Source organism: Micropterus salmoides, unplaced genomic scaffold (assembly GCF_014851395.1).
Source record: "Micropterus salmoides isolate LMB-PRFRI ecotype aquatic unplaced genomic scaffold, ASM1485139v1 Ms_hic_scaffold_7, whole genome shotgun sequence".
Lineage (NCBI taxonomy): Eukaryota > Metazoa > Chordata > Actinopteri > Centrarchiformes > Centrarchidae > Micropterus > Micropterus salmoides.
Window position 1 is genome coordinate 16,301,068 of NW_024044459.1, and position 26,084 is coordinate 16,327,151.

At 40.6% G+C, this 26,084-nt stretch overlaps 1 protein-coding gene across 2 annotated transcripts; it reads left to right on the forward strand.

Moving 5' to 3' along the window:
- gak (cyclin G associated kinase) lies at positions 1 to 25,829 on the forward strand. Of its 2 annotated transcripts, XM_038702681.1 has the most exons (30): positions 1 to 370; positions 4,180 to 4,241; positions 5,008 to 5,067; positions 5,644 to 5,758; positions 6,268 to 6,410; positions 6,517 to 6,642; positions 8,830 to 8,919; positions 9,213 to 9,348; positions 9,868 to 9,980; positions 11,934 to 12,012; positions 13,600 to 13,717; positions 15,029 to 15,037; positions 16,177 to 16,226; positions 16,465 to 16,613; positions 16,839 to 16,961; positions 17,138 to 17,271; positions 17,437 to 17,631; positions 17,741 to 17,858; positions 18,004 to 18,083; positions 18,240 to 18,433; positions 18,650 to 18,808; positions 19,009 to 19,172; positions 19,322 to 19,583; positions 19,685 to 19,879; positions 20,893 to 21,033; positions 21,159 to 21,245; positions 21,408 to 21,665; positions 22,060 to 22,208; positions 22,906 to 23,082; positions 23,266 to 25,829. In XM_038702681.1, the coding sequence occupies exons 1-30, from the start codon at positions 229 to 231 to the stop codon at positions 23,365 to 23,367; spliced, it is 3,930 nt and encodes a 1,309-aa protein (XP_038558609.1). In that variant the 5' UTR covers positions 1 to 228; the 3' UTR covers positions 23,368 to 25,829. The 2 variants fall into 2 exon arrangements, with proteins under 2 accessions (XP_038558609.1, XP_038558610.1); XM_038702682.1 differs by lacking the exon at positions 15,029 to 15,037.
- The last annotated feature ends 255 nt before the right edge of the window (positions 25,830 to 26,084 follow it).

The window sequence follows — 26,084 nt, forward strand, 5'->3', positions numbered from 1 at the left end:
GTCATCACCCTTCACGGAAGTCGGCACTGGCGATGGTGGCGGCCTCGTCAGCCTAGCAGCAGGAAGAGGATGTTTGCGTCCAGTGAAATAATAATATCGCCTGATTATAAGCCTTTATAACAGAGTAAACCGCCGTAGAGGTTTTCTGCTGAGCCAGCTGGGATTCAGACAGCGCATTCCCTCACCTGGAGCCGGCCGCTGTGGATCTGAAGCAGGGCGCTGGGTAAAATGTCCCTGTTCCAGTCGGCACTGGATTTCCTAGCCGGGCCCGGCACGGCCGGAGCGGCCAGCCGGGACCAGAATGATTTCGTCGGGCAAGTCGTTGAGCTCGGTGACATGAAACTGAGGATCAAGAGGGTGATCGCGGAAGGTGAGATGGTGTAATTACAACGACTAGAAGTGCTGATGGCGTCTAGCGCGGCTCTGGCATGCTAGCTAGCTGGACAAGCTAACAGGCTAGCATTAGTGTCAGTCGGGACTTCTAACGTAGTCAATGACAATAGCTTTAGCAACTGCAGAGCTATGAGTCACCGAGAAAACACCAATTGATAATTTGGTTTCGTGTGTCTAAGCAGTAAATACATTTCCAGGTTGTGATGTGTGAAGGTGACGCAAAGACAACTTTAACTTTTATCCAGCCTTGTACGTTTCCATCTATTCTTGTTGAGCTCTAACGTTAAGTCACAGGGAGATACAACGCAGAGACATTTTCCATGTCCACCAACTCCCAACCCATAGTTAGCTACACACCTCAAACCTTATCATCTTCCTTGGCAGCAAGACATGTTTGACTGAAGAGAAAGTTTATAATAGAGAGGGTAGGAAGGTGTGCCGTGGTAGAATGAAAATATAAGTGATGGCAGTGGTGTTTCCAAACCTCCTACTTGACCAGGGAAAGTTAAGGGCTCATTTTTACCTACACAAACAGACATGTCAAGTGTCTGCAGAGCTGGATTCTGTCTTGTGCCATCAAGGGAGAGATTGGTTGAGTGCCAGTGCCCCTTCCTCCCTGAACCCTGCGTGTTTCTGAAGAGGCTGCAAAAGAAACAAATGGAAAACTAAAGATGAAATGTGTTGATTAAATGTTTTTAATTTGGTCCTTGGAAGGTCAGCAGCAGGAAAGCTGTGTTTATGTCTGCCTGACGAATTGGACGTTTGCTTAGTTTGCCAGTTAATTGCCATCTCAAACAAAATAGGATTTGTAGTCATTATTTCTGATATTTTGGTTTCTTTAGCAAGCTAAACACGTATTATCTTATGTATAAGATAATACCATTTGGTTAGTCCCCTATTCACATGCTGCAAACTTAAAGGAGACACTATTTCTGCAATATTGGTTTATAGTAATGTGTCTGAGGTTGAACCCGAATTAGCAGCCTGTTTTGTTTGTATGCAACACATTTGGGTACAGGACATGTGTAAACCCACAGATCTGGCTTGTTCACTGTGGCTGTGAACAAGGATTCGTGCCCTCATTGCAATTAAGTGTCAATGTTGCTATACTGTCTTACTCGTCATAGTGGCCAGTAAAGCAGACGCCGGTAAATGTTTAATGTGTAGTGTAGTCTATTAAAAGAAAATAGTGTTTCAGTCTGCAGTTTTGATTCGTTAAGCCCAAAATAAGTACTTCATCGTCCAGTGTCAGCATAGTTTTCGGCATGGTCAGGGCAGTAGGTCAGAGTTTAACTCATCTGTGGTGTGGCTTTAGTGGTTCAGCAAGCTAACTTGAGCCACTTTTTAGTATGTCATGTATTATCATGAAATTGCTACAAAAAACATCGCAGTGACAGGAAAAAGAATATTAATTGTAACTTAATATTATTTATTTGTGGTTTAGAACTATTCTAAGAACAATTTGGCCATTGTTTTGCTCTAGTTGGTGCAAAAACTGATAAAAAGCAAATGGATATGGAAGAAGTTGGAAAGTTTCTTAGGTCTTATTGTCAGCAATGCTAGCAGTGTCCACCTTACTTGGAGATTGCATAATGACTATGACTAATTCTAACAGATTGTTTTGTCGCAACAACTGTTTTTCTTTGTAATTCAGAGTACCCACCACCATGTCCACTTTTTACAACCCTCTGACTCATTCTGAGGCATTTATTCCCAAATACATTTTAAATGTGTATGTCGGAAACAAAGTCCTTCTTGTAACTGGAGGATTTTTTGAAATTTATATTTCATTCTTAAGTCTTCTAAATGCCAGAAAATAGTATAAAATGCCCATTGCATAAAATTATTCAACTTCAAATGATATTACAAAGAGTAATGCAGTAATTGAGAAGTAGGCACAATTTAATGGTTAATTATTTGCTTGATAAATGACAATTAACTTGATTATTTAGAAAAACAACTAACTGTTTCAACACTAATTTCACCTTTCATTAACCATATAATCACGGGGTTGTGATCACACATCCACTTAAAATCAAAGCAGATGGTAAAACTCAAGATCGTTTTACACTAAAACTTTGGTCAAACTCCCATCCTGTTGTTTGAAAGGTGTCTTTGTTGTTGTTTCCTCACAGAGATCTTTGGTGAGAGAATACAATGGATGGCTGTAACCAGGTGGTTCCATTTTTTTATAGGGCCGTGACTAGTTAGTCTGTCTTCTGTACCAGCCACTTAGGCAGATAGGCAATGACCATTCAAGGTTTGATCCACTTTAAAGGATCTATTTGGGTCGCCACATAATGCACATGGGTAAATTTAAGAAACCGCTCTGCTGAGTTGCAGACGAAAGAAAAAGTCACCACACAAGTGGTGGTTGTCATCGTGGTAGTATTGAGCTCAGTTTCACAACTACATACCCTGTCTTCTTCAGGTTAGTGAGGCAGAGATTAATGTCTTCACATTAACTAAACAGGTTTTTAGGAACAGTGAGGCTCGGCTTGCCTTTCCTTTCTTTTGGCATTTATACTCCTCTGAGCAGGTGAGGTCTCTATATTCAGAGCTAGAGTGGTTACTCTGTGATTCTTTCCCTTTTTATTCCTGTAATTATTTAACACAACCACAAAGATTGTACCCTTGCAAGATTTCATAAGTTTGGGATGGAGTAGGATTTTTAGCCCCATTTTGAGTATTTTTCTCGAAATGGATTGGTAATTGGAGCAAAGGAAATGGAGCCTTTCAGCTTTCAGACACTCCCTTTGCCAGCACAAAACAGAAGGAAGACAAGTGATCCCCACAGGGAAGGGTGTACATTCTCAAAGCAAAGTTACTGGAATTGGACAATAAATGATGTACTGGTTCAATAGCTGGCTGTTAAGCATTAAGTGTTTACAGTACGGATAAGTATGTGTAGATGTTGGTCATGGACTCACAAATGTAATAAAACTTGTGTTCTTTCATACTGGCATATGACATGCAAGTGTCATTTCCACAAATGTGGAAACTTGTCTTTGGCTGACTAGTATGCTGGTTTGAATCCCAGACAAAGTTTTACAAACAGGAATGGCAAAGTAAAAGCCACTGTACACCCCTGGGCAATCCTCCCTTTGTAAATAAAGCTTTAAAGATTTGAATCTTGAGCATGCTCATTCAGGTTTTCACAAAGAAAAGCAAGACCGGTAGTTGATTTACTCATCACTATGGTAACCCCCCGACGGCCTTGTTTGGACTATGGCTTGCTAAAAACATTATATTCAGCAAGAGTTTAGTAGTTGTCCAAAGGTTGGAGAAGTGAGCTCGTGACAGGAAGGTTACTTGTGTTGTTCTTGAGCAAGGCACTTAAGCTCCAATGTGGCTACTCTGTGGCCAACAGATAAGACTGTGCATACTTGGCAGCTTCCACCTCATGTGTAAAGCAGGACATTGCTGGTGGTTTTAATGCTTCTGCTCTCTACAGTGTATTCATAAGGTAATGGATGTATGGTGTGGTGGGATTTCCACCTTTAAAAATGGGGAAACCTACCCCAATATTGCATATGTTCCCTTTATTTGTTATATTTGACCTTAATTATGATGTCACATGGCTGTGACTTGCGTAAAGAGAAGAGAAGCAGAACAAATTAGATATAGAAATTTGACATTAATCCAAGACAGTAGCTGCATTAGACTATATTACACAATTTCTGCAAGACATTGAACATCTGAGATCAATGATTATGTATCATTTTAAAAGCTAGATGTAATAACGCAATGTAAATGACAGCCTGGTTGCTCTGTCTTTTTTCACAGGTGGATTTGCCTTTGTGTATGAAGCCCAGGACATGAGCAGTGGTAAAGACTATGCCCTCAAGGTAAGATAAAGTACCCTCTGCTTGTTACATGTATAGCCACTCTTACACTCTTGTTTTAGCCGTACCACTCAATATTGCACAGTCATTCATTAATTCACTCATTTGTTAGTAGGCATGTCTATAAATGATGCACATAATCAGGAACATTAGCTCTGTCTGCATTGATTGTGCATTGTGCTGGGCTAACTGCATATTAGAAAACTGTTATAGGAAAGTTGAATGTAACAATGATGGCAGCTGCTCCTGCTGCTTTGTTGTTGATCATTTTGGAAACATTCCATTTTATTAGAAAACGACAAGGCTCGAAGAATTATGGCACAGGTTTGGCTATGTGGACAACATCTGCGCCATACTTATATACATACTATAATTCTGTCCATGTTGTGTCCGTACTGCTGAGCTATGCAGGGTTAAGATTCTGTGAGGGTTTTTTTGTGCAAAGTTAGGCAAATTAACTGTTTATACTTATGTGTATAATAACACACAAATGACAGAGAAAAAGGTATTGACTGAATTGTGAAAGTGGCCATTGAACTTGATAGTCAGCAGAATCAGCAGGAGGAGTTAACGTGATAATCTTTTATCCTGTTTTGCTTGGCATCAAAATCAGTTTTCCCATGTTCAAAGCAAATACTGTGTATAGGCAGTATTATTGAAGGAATTTGTTAACGAAGTACTCTCGGGTGTGTCTCATATAAAGATGAGGTGTCAGCTGATCGCAGAACAGCAACAAACCAACGGGTCTGTGTGTTTGCTTCTGTTTCAGAGGCTGCTGTCCAACGAAGAAGAGAAGAACAAGGAAATCATACAGGAAGTCTGCTTCATGGTATCCTTTATCATTTCCAGAACGTCATAAAAAGGCACTTGTTTTTTTCTTCTTTCAGCATTTCTGTTTTAGCACACAGCGGAGGGAGACATGTAACCAAGGCAGGTTGAGCTCTAATCCATGTCTAACCCACCACATAATGTGCGCAATACAGGAACTAATTTATATTTACAGTGCTTAACTTTATAATAGCATTGTGCTTTCACAAACAGACTGGTGTGTATTATGTGGTTCTGTCTTTAGAAGCTTGTCACTTGTGAATCTTCTCTAAATCACTCTGGTGTGTTTCCTGTGTGAGAAGAAGTGATGAGCAGGGCAGAAATTGAATAATTCTGAAGGGGTTTCATTCACGTATTTGTTATTCAGTGGTTGGAGTAGGATTAAGATCAAATCACAGATGCATTTCAGTGTTTCTGGGGAGGATTTATTTTACAGTTTTTATCAATGAGATAACTCAGTAGAGGGAACCAACAGTTAAAAATGATTCTGAGAGATTCTGAAGTTACTGTCTTGAGGCCGGGCTTGACGCCACAGTAGTGGTTATACTGTATGTTCCTTGACCTGCTTGCTCTACAGAAAAAGCTGTCAGGTCATCCCAACATGGTTCAGTTCTGCTCTGCTGCCTCCATCAGCAAGGAGGAGTCTGACACTGGACAGGCCGAGTTCCTGATCCTCACTGAGTTGTGTAAAGGTAAATGCACGCATTCCCACACACAGAGACACTTTTTCTCTACTTCTTTCATTCTTTACTTCTTTATTGCTAAATCAGTAATTACTCATTCATCAAGCTAAATTTCAGTAAATGTGAGTGGTCAGAACCCTTTCCTAGTAACTTTAACTGAAAGCCACTCATGATTCCTGTCTGCGGCTTTTCTACTTCCTGCTCTACTTCCTTTCTGTTCAGTCTGACTGTTTGATTACAACAGACTGATTTCATTCAGTTTTTTTCAGCTTTGTAAGCAAAAAATATATATCTCAACACTCATTAAACATTTATTTGATGTGCGTAAAGCCCCTTTTCATTATTGAATTAACTATTATTATTGCATGATGCAAAACTTTTATCTGCAGTGTCTCACATTTTCTCAAATTCAGATAATTTAAAGTCAACAGAAAAAAAATCTGGGTAGTGGGAGGTGTCACTTTCACTTGGGTGACTGCTGGGTTTTCATTCATCTGTTTGTACGTCTTCTGCATCAGGTCAACTGGTGGACTTCATAAAGCGGGTAGAGCAGAGGGCTCCCATGTCATGTGACACCGTGCTGAAAATCTTCTACCAGACATGCCGCGGCGTGCAGCACATGCACAAACAGAAACCTCCAATCATACACAGAGACCTCAAGGTTTGTCATTCTTTGGTAGACAACAATACATTTCAATTACTAATTAGACCTTATTAAATGTGTATTGATTGACATGCTCACTCACTGCTTACTCAATGTGTTGCAGATTGAGAACCTCTTGATTAGTAACCAGGGCACCATCAAGCTGTGTGACTTTGGCAGCGCCACCACAGTGTCACATTACCCTGACTACAGCTGGTCGGCACAGAAGAGGTCCATGGTGGAGGATGAGGTACAAACACACACACGGGCACTTAAACTGCAGTTGATGTTAATCCATTGAGCCTTATAATGTTTTCTTTTAAGTTTTTTTTCTACTTTACAACAATCTTGAAATAATCTATGTAATACAGTTTTTATCGTGCGTAGACTAAGGGCGGGTTCACAACTATAGGTTCGGTGAGGATGGTACATTGTTTGGATATTCCAACTGGTCCGCTTGTTCACAAAGGCAAAACTCAAACAGTCCAGAAATTGTAAACAAAAGCCATGTGTTTGAAATGGCGTTCTGTTATTGGTATTTCAGTCAGCTGGTTAAAACAACCCAAATCCCTTCAACACACAAAGTACAGTACTTTTAGGTACGGTTGACTTTTTTTTGTGTTTGTTTTTTTTTTTACTTCCATACGACACTGCTCATCAGTTGACTGGAATCAGTTTTCCTTTCTTTTATTGCTGAATACCTTAGTCATCTTATACACCTTCTGTAGTAACTGAGATTCATTCTCTTTAGCCCAAATATTCAGGAAGCATCTCACTTCATTGTGAATCCAGGTTTGTCCACAACTAGGCTGCTCTAGATTTTGGTAGCACACTAGTTCACCAGTCACCAAAACAGCATGAGAAAACGTTTCTTAACCAGTGAAATGACAACTTCCTGTTATTGGTTCGATTGGTGTTCACACCAGAAAAGGATCGCTCCATAGCTCACTTGACAGCGGTCAGAGACCACCTTTTTGAGGCGGACAAGAGAGCGGTTGTTTGTTTCCGTATGAGAGTTCGAGTCCAGTGTCAGTGCACCAAGGAAGTAAACGCTCCCGTATTCGGTTCATCTGGACTAAACAAGGTTGGTGTGAACCCGCCCTAAAAATATGAATTCTGAAGTTGTTAAGGAATAAATAGTCACAAAAAAGGTCAAGATTTCTAACTGATAGAGATGGGCATTTCAATCAAAAATGCTGTTGCTGAAGCAGAAGTTACTGTGAACTATTCACCCCCAGCCCTACTAACTGTCTCCATTATATTTCACTCATGATATTTTCAGTTTATTCAACATTTCACACCACACAAACATTTTATTTGAGGCACTAATGGTTTTACTTTGTCAAAGAAAATAACAGCCAGATTTCTTTAAATACATTATATCCTTTAATTTCACTATGAATATCAATTCTGAAATTGAGAGGGGGAAAAAACACATTCAGAAGTCACAGAGGATCTGTAGCAATACTGTCGTCATGGTGTTGGACAGGAACCAGAAACCCTTGAGTGAATTAACAGCTAGAGGTCCAGGAAGCACTGATCAGGTTAATGATATTTACACCATAACTAGTCACACACAAGGAGCTTTGCCACAGATGACCTCAGTATGCAGAAGCCCAGAGATCCTGGCCTCTGACTGAAATTATCTGCGTCTCCATCCAGGCGCCTGTGTTCAGTCTAATAGAGCAAAAGATATGCTTGAGGGAAAAGCTTTTTATCATGGAACATCTGAGGAGGTTTTTAGTTTATTTTAATCATTTGTTTCTGAAAGCGTGCTTAGCTCTATGTGGGGGGACCATTAGTTTAGTTTTATAAACTTTTCTCAGGAAAATAGTCAATGGCGCTGAGATTTACCAACATCTGACTATAGCTGTAGACTTGGTTCTGGTTTTATCTGCTGCATAATTAGACATACAGGTGAATGTTTTCTTCCATGTGTGCAATACTTTTAACAGCAGTTCTTTGCTTTTATATTTACTAGTGTTTAGTTTATCCTTATGGACATGAATGAACTAATGTGAGGATGAATGAATGTGTGTTTTGGCACCTCACAGGTGTAGGAGGCTGTGGTTGAATGCATGTTAAGTGACTGTTGGTGAAGATGGAATATTGTTCTGTTATGGAAAAGGAAATCCTTGTGTAAATCCAATAAACATCTCTCACAACAGAGAAGAAAAGATAACTTTAAGCTTTGTTGTATCATTGCTCAATCAAGCCAAAGCGACCACGGTAAGCGCGTCAACTATAGCCCACTTTAACCCTCTGCATAACCTTCGGCTGTTTTAAGCTTAGCGGTTACACAAAGTAGCACTTTTGTTGTTTTGGTTTTTATCGATACAGTGACAATAAAGGTTATTCTGATTCTGATCACCCCACAGTGGTCCAGCAGCTGCATTTGTGTGTTTTATTTAGTTTGCTGTTTCTTGTTTGTGCGTAGATCACAAGGAACACCACTCCAGCATACCGAACGCCAGAGATGATCGATCTCTACTCCAACTTCCCCATCAACGATAAACAGGACATCTGGGTCAGAGCTTTTACTTTTATTTATTTTTTGTCCTCCAATGTCATGGCTAGAAAATGTTTTTGTTTTTTTTTAGGTCTGGGAAAATACAGTATGATTACGACAGAAACAGCTTGTTGAAAATAATTATTTAGGGTCATTAGTTGGCACTTTCTCCGTTACTTGTTTAGACACAGCAGGTTGCCTTCCGACAGTGTTTTGTGTGAACGTCTCTTGTTGTAACTGTTTCATGATATTTCATGAAAAAGGTGGCTTGAGAGTTTATTGTTATTTATGTTCTCCACGCTCCCTTGCAGGCCCTAGGATGCATCCTCTACCTGTTGTGTTTTAAGCAGCACCCATTCGAGGAGGGGGCCAAGCTGCAAATCGTCAATGGAAAATACTCAATCCCCCAGAACGATGTCAAGTACACTGTGTATCACGAGCTCATACGTACGTACCTTTATTGTGTCTGATAGTTTGTGCCTATCTGTGCATTTATTCATCCATCCCTCTATTTCCCTCTAGTCTTTTTGACTCCAAGTCACAGTTATCGCCACTAGTCAAATGTCCTGTCACCTTCACCAGCCAGAAATATATTTAGGATTTCACCTGTAAACATAATGTTCATATTGTCACGGTACAGAGAAATGCCATGACAAGCTGAATACTGGCAGCGCTGCTGGTACGTTGTTACATCCCGTCTAATTAGGTTAAATATGACGCCACCTTGTGGACAATATAAATCAGTCCATTTCCTGCAAACGGTGGCACAAAATGTAAATTAACCTCAAAAGCATATACACATTTAAAATTATTTGGTAAATTATAGCATTATTTTCTTGATAATGATTTGCTTCCTTTACGTGTCTCCATGTTTTGTCATTCTCCTCATCTTTAACTACCTCTTTAGATTTTTAACATTTCCTTCTTTTTTCACTGCAACCCCCTCCTCCTCCTCCTGCTGTCCAGGTTCCATGTTGAAGGTGAACCCAGAAGAGCGTCTGTCTATTACAGAGTTGGTCAACCAGCTCCAGGAGGTAGCAGCAGCACGGAACGTCAACCCCAAGTCTCCCATTACAGAGGTAGGTCTATGGCAAATCCTATGGCACTAGATTTAAGAAGCGACACCACAGTGAGACTTCTCCAAATCATCTTCACCATCAAGCAGTTATGCTGTCTGTGGCACGTATACCTTTACCGTGCTTTTGCTGTTTTTGTTGCTATTTTTCAAGCCCTTATCTTGAAGAGAAACATGGTAGATTTTCAAAAATGATCACCACTGAAATGGAGCAAAATTTTGTCTGTGGCTGATAAATTAGTCCGTTCTTCCAGCCAAGAGAGAAGGGAAAATGCATTTGAAGGTGTCTTACCACCACAAAGACCTTGTTGTGTGGCTTGTGAATTTTACACAGTCTAAAGTGGTTTGCATCAGGTAACAGTTTTGAGTAGGTGACAACTTTCGCATTATGGATGTTTTAAGTAAACATGTTAATTGGCTGAGACACAGGGGCACATCCTCAGTGTCTGCTTTAAGAGGCTATTGACAGGCAGACCACACAGCTTCTTCCGCTGTGTGTGTGTGTGTGTGTGTGTGTGTGTGTGTGAACGTGCACACATACTCAAATTGCTGATGTTGTTACACTTGCTCAGCCTCGCATACATCCAGCGCACACACTCAGCGGCAGGCTCAAAGGGGTCTGTATTCTCTTTCCCAGGCTCCTCTCTTTCCAGCTGGCATGGGCCTAATGGGTCCAAAGAGACGGAGAAACATAGAGGTGGAAAATGGGTGAAACTGAAATGAAAAACAAGCATGAAGTTATACCAACACTGAAGTGGAGAAACAATATTCCGGGGTGCATGGTGATTGTAAACTACCACCCACAGTGGTTAAGTCCGATTAAAGATTTTAGCCAAGATTTTGGAATTGAAAAGCATTTTAACAGATCATGGAAGATCATGACCAACTAAGCAGCCACAGCCTCTTATGATTCTTACCTCAAATCCACAAATCCGGGTTCTTATCACCAAATCCTCAGCCACAGTTGTAAATTAATAGAATGTAAAGCTGATTTCAATGTCAAAAATGTCCAGCTTTACAGTTCCTAAAGCTACTTCTTTCTTCCAATAACTTTCCAGTGTGCCAGCGTATTCTGAATTATATTTCTAATATACAATATAAAGTATGAATATTTTAAAAATCTTTTTTGGAAATCACTCACGGGTTATCCTTGTAGTAAAATTTTTCCTGTGCTGTAGTACTGCAGATCTTTCCATCTTATTCTAAGATTATGCCATTGCTCAGAACGAATTTGTAAACTGAAGAGTTCTTCTGTATCCCAACCAATTTCTTACCAAACTGAATCCTGGTAAGGCTGGTAAACGTGTGCAGAGTGAAGGCAGAATTGGCGATCGCTGATCTGATTAGGATTAAGAAGGGGTTTCTCTGCTGGACATAAGGAGAGTATAATCCTTCTTCTCCTCCTCCCTCTGCCACTTCTCAGCACAGACATATGGAGAGGCAGACTGTGAGATAGAGCAGAGAGGAGAAAACTTACGAAGGAAGGGAGCAGAGATTGAAGTGAAATACTGAGAGGGTAGACATCCCGGTCGGGAAGCGATATGCAGAGGCTGTCTGGCTTCTTTAACGCAGACCCAAACTCCCTAGCTCTCATCTGAAAATGGTTTCATCTTGAAACAAACACTTTTTGAAATTCTTTGGAGCTGGCAATTGTAAATTAAGCGACATAGACCTGTTGCTTAACTCGCTGCTTGTTACTTACTCGGATGTAATTTTGTATTTTAAAATGTTTTTAAAGATGACATTTCAATAATTTTTAAGGACGATCTTTGTTTTTCTGATAATTTCTTTCCTTTTCTGCTGCTGCTCCTCGTTCATATCTGTTTTGAAGATCCCAAGCAAAATCTTATCTCCTGGCTTTTGTAAACTTAGTTCTCATTTTCTTGACTTACCTGTTACAATGTTGAGTCCGTACTACTGTTGGCGTCCAGTGTATGACGGCTATGAATGTCTGCAGCTGCTGGAGCAGAACGGAGGGTTTGGCAACAACGGAGCCCAGCCGCCCATGCAGATCCACAACGTCCCCAACAATGCAGGTACACAATTGTTTGGATGGCAATATTATTCTTTCTTGGGGTTTTGGGGCAGTGTTTGTTAGAGAGGTTGTGGGTTTCTGTATGTTTTCTTTATTGTGTTTCTTTATAGTTCACAGAGGATTAGTGCTGTGTCATTCTGAAGTGAAGTGAACAAATCATTGATTGGCTGCTGGACAACCAGAAACCCCATAAGGGACCCCTAGCATAGATGCATGTTATTACTTATAAAAAGGAGCAGTTTAGTGAAATTAAATGTCATCTTCTAACTCCTAATTTCTATTCACATACACACATCCACACCACTCACATCACTGACAGTCACACACGGCAATAAGTACTCTGGTTACTTTACCTATGATCACCTTCCTGTGTATCAAGGGTTTGTAAGCTATAGAAAAAAAGAGCAGCCCAGGATTGATTGATCTGCCAAAATGAGTGTTGGAGAAAACAAACTTGATAGCCACAGACCACATATTGGCATTTAGCGCAATGACAGTTGATGAGTTCACACCCTACATGATGATTGAAGCAGATTGAAGCAAAAGCACACAAGCCCTAGAAATCGCTAATTCTTCTGTTTTTAAGGAGATTTGAAATTACACCATAAGAAAATCATATTCCAGTTGTTTATCTGTTACTTTTTCTCTAAATGAGCATATTAGGCTTATTATTTTCCCATCTATACACACAAACAACCACGCACACGCATACACACACACACACACACACGCGCATGCAGGCTGTGTACTGTCTATTAAGAGGATTTCTCAGCCATCTGTTGAAAGGCAATATGTTTGCGCTTCCACTTGATGAGTGGCTCCAGTCCTCCTGTCAATTCACCATCAGACCTGGGCAGAAAATGATGCTGAATCAGTTTGAGGCATCTGCCTGTTGTATCTTGTCATCAAGCAGCTTCACCACAGCCGAAAGCAACTGATTTTATCCAGTGCATTGACCTCATAGTCAAACAATCAATCTCCTTCCACCCTATTTGATGAACAACTTCTTAATGGCATTAAGCGTTTGTGAGTGCGGTAGTGTTTATCTTGGGTGCCTGCATGTTGCTGCTAAAAGGGAATGTGCCGTTTTTGATACCCACATCTACAGTTATATAGAACAAACTACTTCACTTTCAGCTCAACATTTCTTTCATTTATTGTAGATTTGTGAACAGATGGTGTCTAATGTGTTTGGGTCTATTTATTAGATAATTATTTGAACTTTACATTTATTCAGTTAGCTGACGCTTTTATCCAAAGCGACTTACAATTGCTATACATGTCAGAGGTCGCACGCCTCTGGAGCAACTAGGGGTTAAGTATCTTGCTCAGGGTCACAGTGGGGAATTGAACCCGGGTCTCTCACATCAAAGGCATAGTCTTATCCATTGCACCATCGCCACCCCCCTTTGAAATATTACAAATCTTTCAGGTTGTTCCAAGTTTGCGTGAATATTTTTGTTGTCATTGAGGGTTAAACCATGAGCCTAGTTTATCTATGTAAATCCTATGTTGGTGCTTAAGCTATGACAAAGTCTGCAACAGCATCATACTTAGTATTCTCTTTCTTCCTCCTCGATGATTACAGGCATGTACGATCCTGATCAGTCGGGCAGTGGCCTCTTGGATATATTAAGGGGAGGAACTGAGCGCTTCCTGACCAACATAAAGGACACTTCCTCTAAGGTTATCCAGTCAGTAGCCAGGTAAGATGCTCCAACCTTGTTACCACTTGTTACCATAATTATTGTTGTGGTGTTAATTCACATTCCATTTTTTAGTCACACACTTTTCAGTTAATCTTTATTATCAGTTTGCACTGATTGTGCTTGCTTCATATAACCTGACAGCCAATTTCTTCCTCACTTGGCAAAACATGGAGATGCTTTGCTGAAATGATCTCATGATTCCCATAATGTTTATATTTGTTAATCTCTGGAGTTGGACTGAACATTCAGATAACCTTTTCACATTTTGCAATAGCTACCATAACTTCACATATGCCTATGTATTACTTATTGAACCTAGTTAATTCTTCCACCGTGTTTGCTTTGGTTATTATTTATTCCAGTTTTGATGATCTGCGAACTGTAGAATCTAAAGCTAGGGTAGGTCTTTTATTTCAGAAGCATTTTTCCACATCCCGGCAGCAATGAGTAAATCAAATGCTCTGATGCAAAAATGAAAAAAAATCAGCAGGACTGGCTGTTGCAGGACTGTAACAAGCGTGGCCAATCATTTCATTCAGTCTGGCGGCTCTGCCCGTGTACTCACTGTGTATGAAAATGTGTTTTGGGGGAGTGTCTTTGAAGAGAGGCCTGAAGGGAGGGGGTGGGATTGTTTCATTTGGATACTTTCAAAATCTAGCTGTCTCTTGCTAGTTTCTCCAACATTACCTACCCTAGCTTTATGTTCACTGTACTGAAAGAATGCAGTGGCCCTGTAAGGACTTTTTAATACCAAATGTCTTCTAAACAATGCTGTTTGTCAATTGTCCTTCGTCATGTTTCATCACAGTTGCGTCAACCTGAAGTAAATGTAGATGATTGAACAGCTGCAAATTGTTTTTGTAACCATTCATACTCATACCTGCCCTGATCCCAGATTTACTTTTTAAAAGGAACATTTTGCTGCTTGGCTTTCTGAAATGTAGTTTTCCACTCTGATGGCAGAATTTGAAGTTATCTATAAAGTCAATGGATGGTAAGAGTAATCTAGTCTGCTGCACTTTGCTGCAGCAATCCGTGACACTGCAGAAATCACTGACAGTGATTGTTGATGACTATGACTGGTTATAGACAGGTGTGCTGTGTTTTTTTTTTTCTCAACCTTTTTCTACATATCAGTCGCAAAGTGTTCCTTTTAATAGCCATTGCATCCATATCTGTTAAAGTTTGATGTTTCATTAGGATATTCTATCATCGGTTTGTTTCATTTGTTTGGTCGTTTTGTTTATTTTTGTTGTTTCTTTTCTCTGTCCCAATCCCTCATGGTCCCACTATGTGTCCATCACCTAGCAACCCAAGGTAAATATGGGTCGGTGAAGTGTGTCAACTCATGCGTTGCTCTGTGTGCTCCTGTAGTTTGTGTTTGACTTAGCGGTAGAGAAACCCTAATAAGCCTTTTGTGCTGTGTCCATAATCACAGCTTGCTGATCCTAACATCACATGTTCAGTAATTCAAATGTATGAATGTCGAGCGTGATGTGAATGGACAGATGAGCATCAATTTGAGGGTGAATGGAAGGGTCAAATGATAAGAATGACAAAATAAGTAAAACATATTCTCTATGCATGATACAGGAAGGGATTGGGCCAGTCAATAACGAGTTTAAAAATTAAAATCAAACATTCAAATTTGAGCTTGTGGTGATGGTCTTTAAGTTTAAATATCAGAAAGCTATGCTAATGTTGTTATCATAATTTCTTTTTAATTCATTGTTTAAAAATGAGTTGAGCTAGTATCTTTCCACATGCCCCGAGCAACCCCTGGGTTGGGAATCACTGACTTATATGAATGACTGATTGAATGAGAATTGAATGAAGGTCTGGCACTTAAAAGGTTAAAATAGGGCTCCAGTGCTTACTAAAATCACCATTTCAGCAATATATGTGTCTTAACCAGCATCACATGTCTGTCCTGACACCAAACAGATAGAATAGAGTGTCATCAGCATAGATAGATTAATGTCTTTGCTTTGCCTGCGGTTTGTTTGTGTTTACTACATTATAGCATTCAGCAGGAAACACTGCATTATTTTTGCTGTTGTCATTGTTCTGACATGATTTCTTTTCCTATAAAATGTCCATCAGTGAACTGCCAGCAATTGGCAGTAATGAGCACAATGTCATGCAGCAACAAGCATCTGCCTGCGCTACATTACAGACTCAGAGGAAAGATGAACAGATTTTTTTAATTGTCTATTTTATGGGACAACCTCCATCTAAACTAGTTTAAATTCAGTATTGTGTGATTATCGACCTATCCATCTTGCAACATTTTCATATTAGCATATCATAATACAAAGCTTTTCTTGTTTCTGAACCAGGTTGCGTTACCAGACTGTTATTAATGGCTGTATTTGTGCAATGCTGTTTTTTTCCCCTCTCTATCATGTTGTATTACCAACTCGCATTTATAAGTGCACTTGTAATTTCTCTCACAGCTATGCCAAAGGGGACCTGGACATTTCATACATCACATCCAGAATAGCAGGTAGGCATGCCCTCCATAAAACTTACTTAAGCATTTTTTAACCTTCTGTTACCTCATAATATACTGCATAAAAGTCATTATTCAATACTACATGATTCAAGTAATTCCTTTTAGGTTTGGCAAGTAAAAGTGATGTGACATCATAATATTAGTTATTGTTAAGCATTTTGAGATAGAGAAAGAGATAAACATTTGATTTAATGGTTACACGTGTGTGTGTGTGTGTGTGTGTGTGTAGTCATGTCCTTCCCAGCAGAGGGGGTGGAGTCCGCTATAAAGAACAACATTGAGGACGTGCGTCTGTTCCTGGATTCACGTCATGCTGGCCACTATGCTGTCTACAACCTCTCCAAACGATCATACAGGCCTTCTCGATTCCACAACAGGGTACGAAGTGTGTGTGTTTGGGTGTGGGACATTACCAGACTCCCCTGTCTCAATGCGGGTCACAAGTTAACTCTCAACAGTCAATTTGTATCTGTAATAAATACGTTTGATAGCCACAGTAGTTTGCTATTGTTAAACTAGGACTGGGGTTATAGTTTCACTTTTGTGCAGCTATATGAGATTCTTGTTGTATTCAGGTTTGTGTGTGTCTGTGTATGTGTGTAGGTGTCAGAGTGTAACTGGCAGGTACGTCGAGCCCCCAACCTCCGCAGTCTCTACAGTGTGTGTAAGAACATGCATCTATGGCTCAAACAAGACCAGAGGAACATCTGTATAGTGCACTGTCTGGTATGTAGCCTCTCGCCACCTACTAGAAGAATGATGACTTGGGATTTCATGAACGCTGGGGTGGGGTCATGGAATAAGATTGTGTCAACTGTGAAATAATAAAGGAGGAGAGCAATTGGGAGGAAAGTCACACTTGCAATATCTGTAATTGTTACCATCACCTTTCCTCTCTGTAGGACGGCAGGGCAGCGTCAGCTGTGGCAGTTTGTTCCTTCCTTTGTTTCTGTCGCCTTTTCACCACAGCTGAAGCTGCTGTCTACATGTTCTCAATGAAACGTTGCCCACCCGGGATAGCACCCTCACACAAGAGGTATAAAAACACACACACAAATTGTGAAGTGTGGAAAAGGGGGATGGTTTTTGGTTAATCTTGGTTGGAATTTTGTCATATCTGCATTTGATTCTACAATCGGGTAATAGATCCTTAACACCAAATAATTTATTGTGTTTTTTATTTTTCATTTTCTTGCTGCAGGTATATAGAGTACATGTGTGACATGATGGCAGAGGAGCCCATCATCCCCCACTGCAAGCCCATAATGATTCGCTCCATCGCCATGACACCCGTGCCATTGTTCAACAAGCAGCGCAATGGGTGCCGGCCGTTCTGCGAGGTTTATGTTGGAGACGAGAGAGTCCTCACCACATCGCAGGAGTACGACAGGATGAAGTAAGTTTATACACAAACAAGACTGTCTTTCAGCTTTCCCTAAAGGAGTAAAAACAAATGGTGCTATTTCAATTATTCATTTTTCCTCTCGCTCTTATGCACTTTCCAGGGATTTTAAGATGGAGGATGGGAGAGCGGAGATTCCCCTCAATGTGACAGTCCAAGGAGACGTACTGGTGGTGATCTATCATGCAAGATCTACACTGGGAGGACGTCTACAGGCCAAGGTATACAATTTGCACAAGCTTAAGTGCAACATTCATCAGCTGTTCTGTGTCTGTGTAAAATAAATTTTATAAAAGATGCAAGAAAAATGTTGATGAATATGGACCAAAAAAAGCTCATTTAAAATTGTATACTATTTGGTTTCAGATGGCATCCATGAAGATGTTTCAGATCCAGTTTCACACAGGCTTTGTCCCCAGAAATGCGACCACTGTAAAGTTTGCCAAGTACGTAAGCAATTTTGAGATCATTGTCACTCTAAGCTTCAAAATTCTTATTTCCTGCACAGTAATATCATCTACAACTATATTTCTTTTTTAAATTTTAATTAACTCTTGAAATGTGCTTTCTCCATACCTTCCTCTTTCCCATCTACCTGTCAGATATGACTTGGATGCCTGTGACATCCAGGAGAAGTACCCAGACTTGTTCCAGGTCAATTTGGACATTGAGGTGGAACCCAAGGACAGATCCAGCACTAAGACCCCTCCTTGGGAGGGTTTCCAAACCAAAGGCCTCAATCCTAAAATCCTTTTCTCCTCTCGTGATGAGCAGCAGGAGATCCTCAGCAAATTTGGTAGGTGGCATTACTTTTCAAAAGCCAGGCTGTGGTGTTCAAAGTGTTGGGGTTTGGTTTGATGTGTCCACATCCATGCATCTGTTTCTCAGTTCACTTATTTATCAGACATCTTTTTTCTTTACTGGCCTAAAGCATAGTGGATGCATATTTTTCTACAATTTTTCTTTATTCCCTTGTACATATGAAGTAGAAATTTAACCTTCATCACTACAGGTAAGCCCGAGCTGCCTCGCCAGCCAGGCTCCTCAGCATTTTACTCAGAGTCACCCCAGCCAACTCAGATCCTAGAAAGCTCCAATGCAACGGAACCAGAATCCCCTGGGAGCACTGATAGCAATGCCAACAACTTCTTCCAGACACTGGATTGGGAAGGTACTGTACTTGTGGAAATATTTAGGCATTAAAATTCCTTGGCAAAATCATCTAGATTTAGCTGCGTAAAGTTAGTTAGTATTCTGGTCCTCCTCTCTAAAGAAGAGTGCTTCTCATCTTGTTTCCTGCCTTCCCTGACGGATTCTAAAGTATTATCAAGTGCCTTAAAATTTCCACTGATCGGCTTGTTGTATTTGTAGATGTACGCGGCCCTCAGGATGCCTCAGACAGTCAAGGAGGGGGATCCATGAATGACCTGGATGACCTGAGTGAATCAGAAGGAGAGTCCTATTCTTATTCTGCCCCCAGTGGGGAGCCTTTGTCACGTGACCCCAGCGAACCACTGTTTGATGCTGACTTCCAGGTGGGGAAGATCTTGGATAGCTGATTATATCATATTATACCATCACCTTTTTCATGCACCCTAACAGTTTTATGAAGTAGAGCCTACATGCTCTATTTTCTTCCTCCATCCTTCCATTTATTTCTGTCGTTTCTTGCCCCTCCCCTCAGAGCCCTCCTCCTGCAGCCCAGGAATCTCCTGTCAGTGACACAGCTGACCTCTTGGGGTTGAACTCTGATCCCGAACGTCCTGCCATTTCCTCGGCCTCCTCTTCTGCTCCTCATCAAGGAGACCAGGGAATCCTGAAAGGGGCATCCAGCAACAGCGATCTCCTCAATGACCTTTTTGCACCCCCTGCTGGTCAGACAGGAGCAGTGCAGGAAGACTTGTTCTTCAGTGGGCCACCCAGTGGGGCCACACCAGATACAAAACGTAAGGGGCGAGGCCTTATACGTGCTAATAACATTATTATAAAAAAAACTTTGCCGTTATCCTTAATGCATTTTTTATCCCTTGCTGTGTCTGCATTGCAGCCGTGGGCGATCTGTTTGATCCATTTGGGATGGGGTCTGGCTCTGGTGTTGGATCCAGTGTGGGTTCATCTCGGCAGGCCTCTGGACCGGACCTATTTGGAGACTTGTTGGGTTCTGATAGTTCAGCCACCAGCGGGTTCAGTTCAGCTCACAGTAACCCCACTCCTCCTTCAAACACAAGCCTCTTCAACCTCAGTAAGTACATCAGCTACTGTAACTTCTCTGATGCCCCTGCCACTGTCTTGGAGGCTGTCCTGGCCAACCTCAGTTGGTTGACAGTGGAGGGTCGTAAGCCAATTAAGCTCACCTGGTTGCTTGGGCTGTATAAGCTAGCCCGAATCCTGTCATTCCTATTGCTGCAATCAGTAGCCACTTTCACGCTGCCTTATTTTCCAGGATTATTGTGGCAATATGCCGGCTTGCTGCGCTGTATGAAAGGTACAGAGCCGGAAAGAGGTGGGGTCAGATTTGTAGATTTGATCCGTCTCTGAGCCAGGAACGTTGGTAGTAACGGATGTCTGTTTAAAAAAAAAGACAGACACAGTCGGTGTTGTATTATTTTTTCCATGCCACTGGTTCCGGAAAGCTGGATCACTGTGTGATAGCACTCGTGGTTGCAGGATTATGCCGGAAACGTTTGTTCAGTATGAATGAGCGAACGTGGCTTATTGGCAGATATTCTTTCAGCATTTATTGTGGGATCTCTGTATGAAAGCGGCTAGTAGCTAATGTTAGGGCTGTGTTATCACAATAAAACATTTCATATCATTTGATATCAATAATTATCACGATAAATTTCAAATCATTATTTCTTTCAGGTTTAAAGCCTGATTTGTTTTCTCCTGAGTGAAGGTTGAAGAAACCAAACGGTTAATTGTGTTTTTAAACTATTCTTTATGGTCAGAACGTGACAAACAGTGGATCATTTCACAAATCTGAGGTAGAACATTAAAAACTAGCATAATAAAATCTTTTTTCAATAAATATGCATGAGTAAAATTAAAATCCTTTTTCAGTCTCTTTCCCGCAACAAAATAAAAATCTTAATAGAAATATTTGTTTGTTATTCAAATGAATTAAATCAAACATGTTTTGAACATTTATTATATTGTTACGATGGAAAATTATATCGCGATAATTGTCAGTATTGTTTTACTGCCCAGCCCTAGCTAATGGGAACTTAATTGGTGATGTTTGTCTTTTAACAGATAAGCTAGTGAATGATGCCCCTAAGATGACATCATCAGCCAGCCAACCAGACCTGCTGGGTGGGTGGGATAGCTGGGCAGCTGGCAACACCACTAACATGAGCACAACCGCCAGCAGCAAACCCAACTATACCAACACTGGTAGGTGGAGGAACATTATGTAGGGGTTTGTGGCTGACTGAAAACTTACTGAACACTATGGATTGTCATCTAGAAAATTGTCAGCCCAAAGAAATCTAACTCGCATATTGTTACCGTGTCTGTAGCTTCTGTTGCGCCATCCATGTCGAAGGCCAAGTCTCAGACCTTTGATCCTTTCGCCGACCTAGGAAACCTGGGCTCCAATTTACCAGGTAAGAGACCTGGTCGATATCAACTTGCCTGTAATGTTGCTACTGCACTGACAGTGAGCAGTGATCCCAAAACGGGAAAACACACTTAAAAGAGAAACTTCACTTTAATAGAAAATTATAAATGTATCTCAAATAACTATGATTCCTTCATGTTTCTTGCAGGTACATCCGGACCTTCTTTTAGCACAAAGGCTCCTTCCTCCTCTGCTAAGCCTCAAGCCCAGCCCTGGCAATCTGGAAGACCCACTTCAGCCCAGAGCAAACCTTGGATGCCCGGATCAGGATCTGGCTCCGCACCCAAAGCGTCCTCAGCGTCGTCACAGCCTGCAGGCCCACAGTCCACCAAACCCAACTACAACCTCAACTTCTCTAGTGTCATTGGTGGAAGAGAGGAAAGAGGAGTCCGCGGGCCGGGATTTGGTAAGAGACAATGAATAGATGGGGAAAGAATTTGTTAGGGATAATTTTTTTTTGAAAATGAAAAACCTACAAGGACTTTGTGATATTTATGAACAGTTTTGTGTTAATTCTCCATTCTGTATTGTGATGATAACTCTTTTTGGGAATAAAGCCAAACTGGAGAAACGGCTGCGCAAGCATTCACTTTTAAAAGAAAAAAAAGAAAAGAGCTTTAATGCTGTTCTTCTGTCATGCAACTACAGCACATGACATGATTTCATTCAGTCTTTAAGGGATGTTCTCCAATCTTCCCCATAAAGGCTTCATCTTGTATGATAAATTCTGCTTGCATCTTTTGATTTCCATACAATTTCCATGTCAGACTTCAATTTCTCTGTGCTGTTATGTAACACAGGCCCTAAGCCGAAGGTGAAGGAGGATGATTTTGAGGACCTGCTGTCAACTCAGGGTTTTGCCTCTAAACTTGATAAGAAGGGACCAAGGACCATCGCTGAAATGAGGAGACAGGAGATCACAAAAGACATCGATCCACTTAAATTACAGGTAACAAACTAAATACATAAGTAAACAACATATTACCCACCGAAGAACACGCACACTATTTGAAACAAATTACTGAGTGGATGAAATTAGTATATAATAATATTGCTTTTGACTGGAGGGTCACCGGTAGGGGTGGGGGGAAAAAGTCGATACAGCATAGTATAGGCAATATCGTATCGTAACACGAACATCAAGTATCGATCTTTTATTATATAAATTGTACATGAGAAGTTTGTTTTTTGGCACTAATAAAATTGCTTTTTCAGTCCACTAGAAAAAGAATTTTCCTTTGGGGACACAATTTGAAGTTCGGAAAAAGATCAAATATTGTAATATGTTTAAAATCGCAATATTATTGTATCGTGACATAAGTATCGTGTTAATATCGTTTTGTGGGGCCTCTGGTGATTCCCACCCCTAGTCACCGGTTCGATCTTTAGATTTAACAGGATACATTTGGTTGGGAAAAGTGAAAGAGTAGTGTTTGCCTTCCCCACATTACCCCCACTGAGGTGTCCTTGAGCCAAGTCCTTAATCCCCGGTGGTTGTACTGGGCAGCATGTTAATGCGTGTAATTGCCAACATGACATGTTTGGGCAGGTAACACCCACAGCTTTGCCTTACAAAGTAGTGAATGAGTTTTTTTCCTTGTGTTTTGCTAAAAATAGTAATGGTTTGTTTTATTGTCATGCTGCAGATCTTGGACTGGATCGAAGGGAAGGAGCGAAACATTCGAGCGCTGCTGTCAACTCTGAACACGGTGCTGTGGGAAGGCGAAACCCGCTGGAAGCCTGTGGGCATGGCTGACCTGGTGACACCTGACCAGGTGAAGAAGTACTACAGGAAGGCTGTGCTGATTGTCCATCCAGATAAGGTACAGTAATAGCCTGTTGCTTATGCACTTGGCCAAGTCAGAACTAAAGTCAGAACTAAAAACAAACATCCTCTTGCTGTTAAAAGTATTACTGTAAAATATATTTTCAGCATTATTTACAAATATTTCACCTCTCAATTTTACTATTCTATATTAATTCGCAAATGTATGGTCTCTCTGCAGGCAACAGGCCAGCCCTATGAACATTATGCTAAGATGATCTTCATGGAATTAAATGACGCCTGGTCAGAGTTTGAGAACCAGGGATTCAAATCACTCTTCTAAAACATTAGTCTGGATCCCAGCTAGACCAGACTAGACTGGAATTGACTGGATTTGATTTAGGCTAACCCAGCAAGGGTTAGACTGGGCCAGATTGGACAGGACTGAGCCCACATTGGGCCTTGGGGGTGCAGAGCCTCTGAGAGGTGTCCTCTCTACCATTCCCTTCACTCCCTTGTCATTCTTTACTTTCCTTTGTTTCTGCAGTCAAGGAAATGACCTTTTGCCTCATGTCTGGCTGTAGGGAAGATTTTCTCACTGGTGCATAAACAGCCAGTTTAAAAAAAACATTGTGATGGTTCTTAAACTCACTGCCTACCTGTACGACTGCCTGAGTGGTGCTGCAAACATCGGGAGGGAGGAATGGATGACAATCGCACGACGAAGACAAAAAGGAAAAGAAATCCGATAATACCAGGACTTCTAAAATGACCAAACTGATTATCATGGCACTGGTATTCTGATAGATGTAATGGGCCTACACTAATAAATTGCTGGTAATTTTTGGCTGTGGCTGGTAAGTTTGCCATTTGTGCCTGGCACTTTTGCAAACAACCAGTAACTTAGCTGACTGGTTAAAAAAAAAATGGCAGTGAATGTTTCTGCATGCCAGCCAACATGATAGTTTGAAAAACATCACTTGAAGGAAACGTTTTTAATCTTAGTTGCCTCAAAAAATATCAATGATCAATAGATGAATCTTAGAACATACCAGCCACAGCAACCAATGAAAAAAAAAAACCCTCCTGTTCTAATGCAGAAGCAGGATTAAAATCTCCCAGGATTTCAAAACAATGTAAATCTGTTGCTAATGCTCATTAATATTTTTGGAAGTGCTACTGATGAACCATTTGGGATCAACTCTTGGGTGGGTTTGTTTTTGAGCCATTTCCTCTCCAGAAAGACAAGACTGTCGCCTGCTGAACACTACTAGTGCTGCTTCTACCATTACAGTTACTGCTACAGACACTCTTCAGATCGATGGTAAAAACCTGCATCCTAAACCTCTTAACTTCTGACACAGGAGCTGAACTGAACTTGTTTTGGGGCCCCATATAAACCCAAGCGGGCAGTTTTGAAGTGCTCTTTTAATTCCACCCACTCAGGCTATACTGTGTAGCTAACTGCATGCTCTCCCACACCAAACCTCTAAACAGGTGTGTTTGATTTCAAACCAGGATAGTCCAAACGGAAGAGGGGTGGGGGGCTCTTTTATTGAAGTGCTCTTCTCCTTGTAGCAGAAATGGAGAAGAGTCTGCCTGCCTCATTATGCGTGTGACAGACTACATGCCTACCATGTTCATTGCTTTTGAGCATCTCCATCATCACTATCATTATTAACCCCTCTCTTTGTCTCTGTAAGCCACTTCCCTGCCCACATTTTTGTTCTTTTGTTTTTTTGTTGTTTTTTTTTTGGTCGGTGCATAGGAGGAGATCAAAAAGTGAAGGGATCAAAAGAGAAAATCGTGATTTAATCTCGTTGCTCTTGGTTTTACTCTTTCTCGTATTTTTTGGGTTCAGTCTGAGCTTTGAACATGTGGGTTTATCATCACTTCAGTGTAAATATACAAATATTATCCATCAAGTGGCTTTGTTAACATTACAGCCTGGGCAATTGATTTGTTATTGAGGTTCATGATTGACTGTATGAAAGGTTGTGAGTGTGTGCGTCTGTGTGTTTCTTTCTGAGGGAAGATAATAAAACCTTGTTGGACATGATGCTTTCTTGTCTGCAATGAAAATCTTTTCTTTCTTCATTTAATTTTGTTTTAGCCTCTGCCACACTTGCTTTTGTGAATGTTTTGTCTTTTCAAAAATCTTTCCAACTGTTGCTTCTTCTTTTTTTCTCCTTTTATTTTTTATTTCACATTTTACCTCATGGACCAATCAAATCACCTGTTTTCTTATTTATTATTATGTTGTTGTTTTTTTTTGGGGGGGGGGGTATAATGACATGTATTCATGCATATTAATGGCACAAGTGAAAAAACGTCAGATAATATATATAAGTGGAATGTGCTGAGTGCAAGTGGGGACAGGTGGTTGATCACAGTGAGCCTCTTTGCTGCTGTTTTCATTCCAAAGCATCTATTATTAATACGAATGTGCTTTTTACAAATATATATCCTCTCTGTTGTTAAGCGGTATGTGTTTATCAGTTGTGTGTTCAGTCTGTATTTTTGTTGTTACTGTTTTTTGTTCCCCTCTTAAGCCAGAACTGAAGTTGTTGCTTCCGTTATGCATTTTGTTAAAAATTCCCACACGAGGGGCCAGTAAGCCTAGGTAAGAAAAAAAACAAAATGAACTGATGCTTCATATTCCATTTGACAGTATGGTTGTAGTATAAAGAGGAGGGTTTGTGAAACCACACATAAGCAGTGTTTACTGTACCAAATGACATCATACTAATATGAATGTAGATTTCAGTGCAAAAACAAATTAATTAAAATCAACTTTTGATCTGTTTTATTGTTGTTATTTTGAAGATTGACCGTGGCTTCACTCAACTTTGGTATCATTTCCATGTATCTCATTGTCCTGGCTTTAATCATCTTCATAACAGTTTCTGACCTGTAAGTATTGATTACTTTAATGATTTACGCCAGTTTATTTTTTGGCCCCTTAAGCTACAATTATTAGTGATCATTTTAAAGAGTGACTTTGAAAGCTATCAAAAAATTGTTAAGGCCAGTGCAGGACTGACCTGGATGTTACTAAAT

Coding starts and splice junctions, on each gene's coding strand:
- gak (XM_038702681.1), top strand. CDS start 229: ATGTCCCTGTTCCAGTCGGCACTGGATTTCCTAGCCGGGCCCGGCACG. Junction 8,920..9,212: donor ACGATAAACAGGACATCTGG/GTCAGAGCTTTT, acceptor GCTCCCTTGCAG/GCCCTAGGATGCATCCTCTA. Junction 22,209..22,905: donor TCGATCCACTTAAATTACAG/GTAACAAACTAA, acceptor GTCATGCTGCAG/ATCTTGGACTGGATCGAAGG.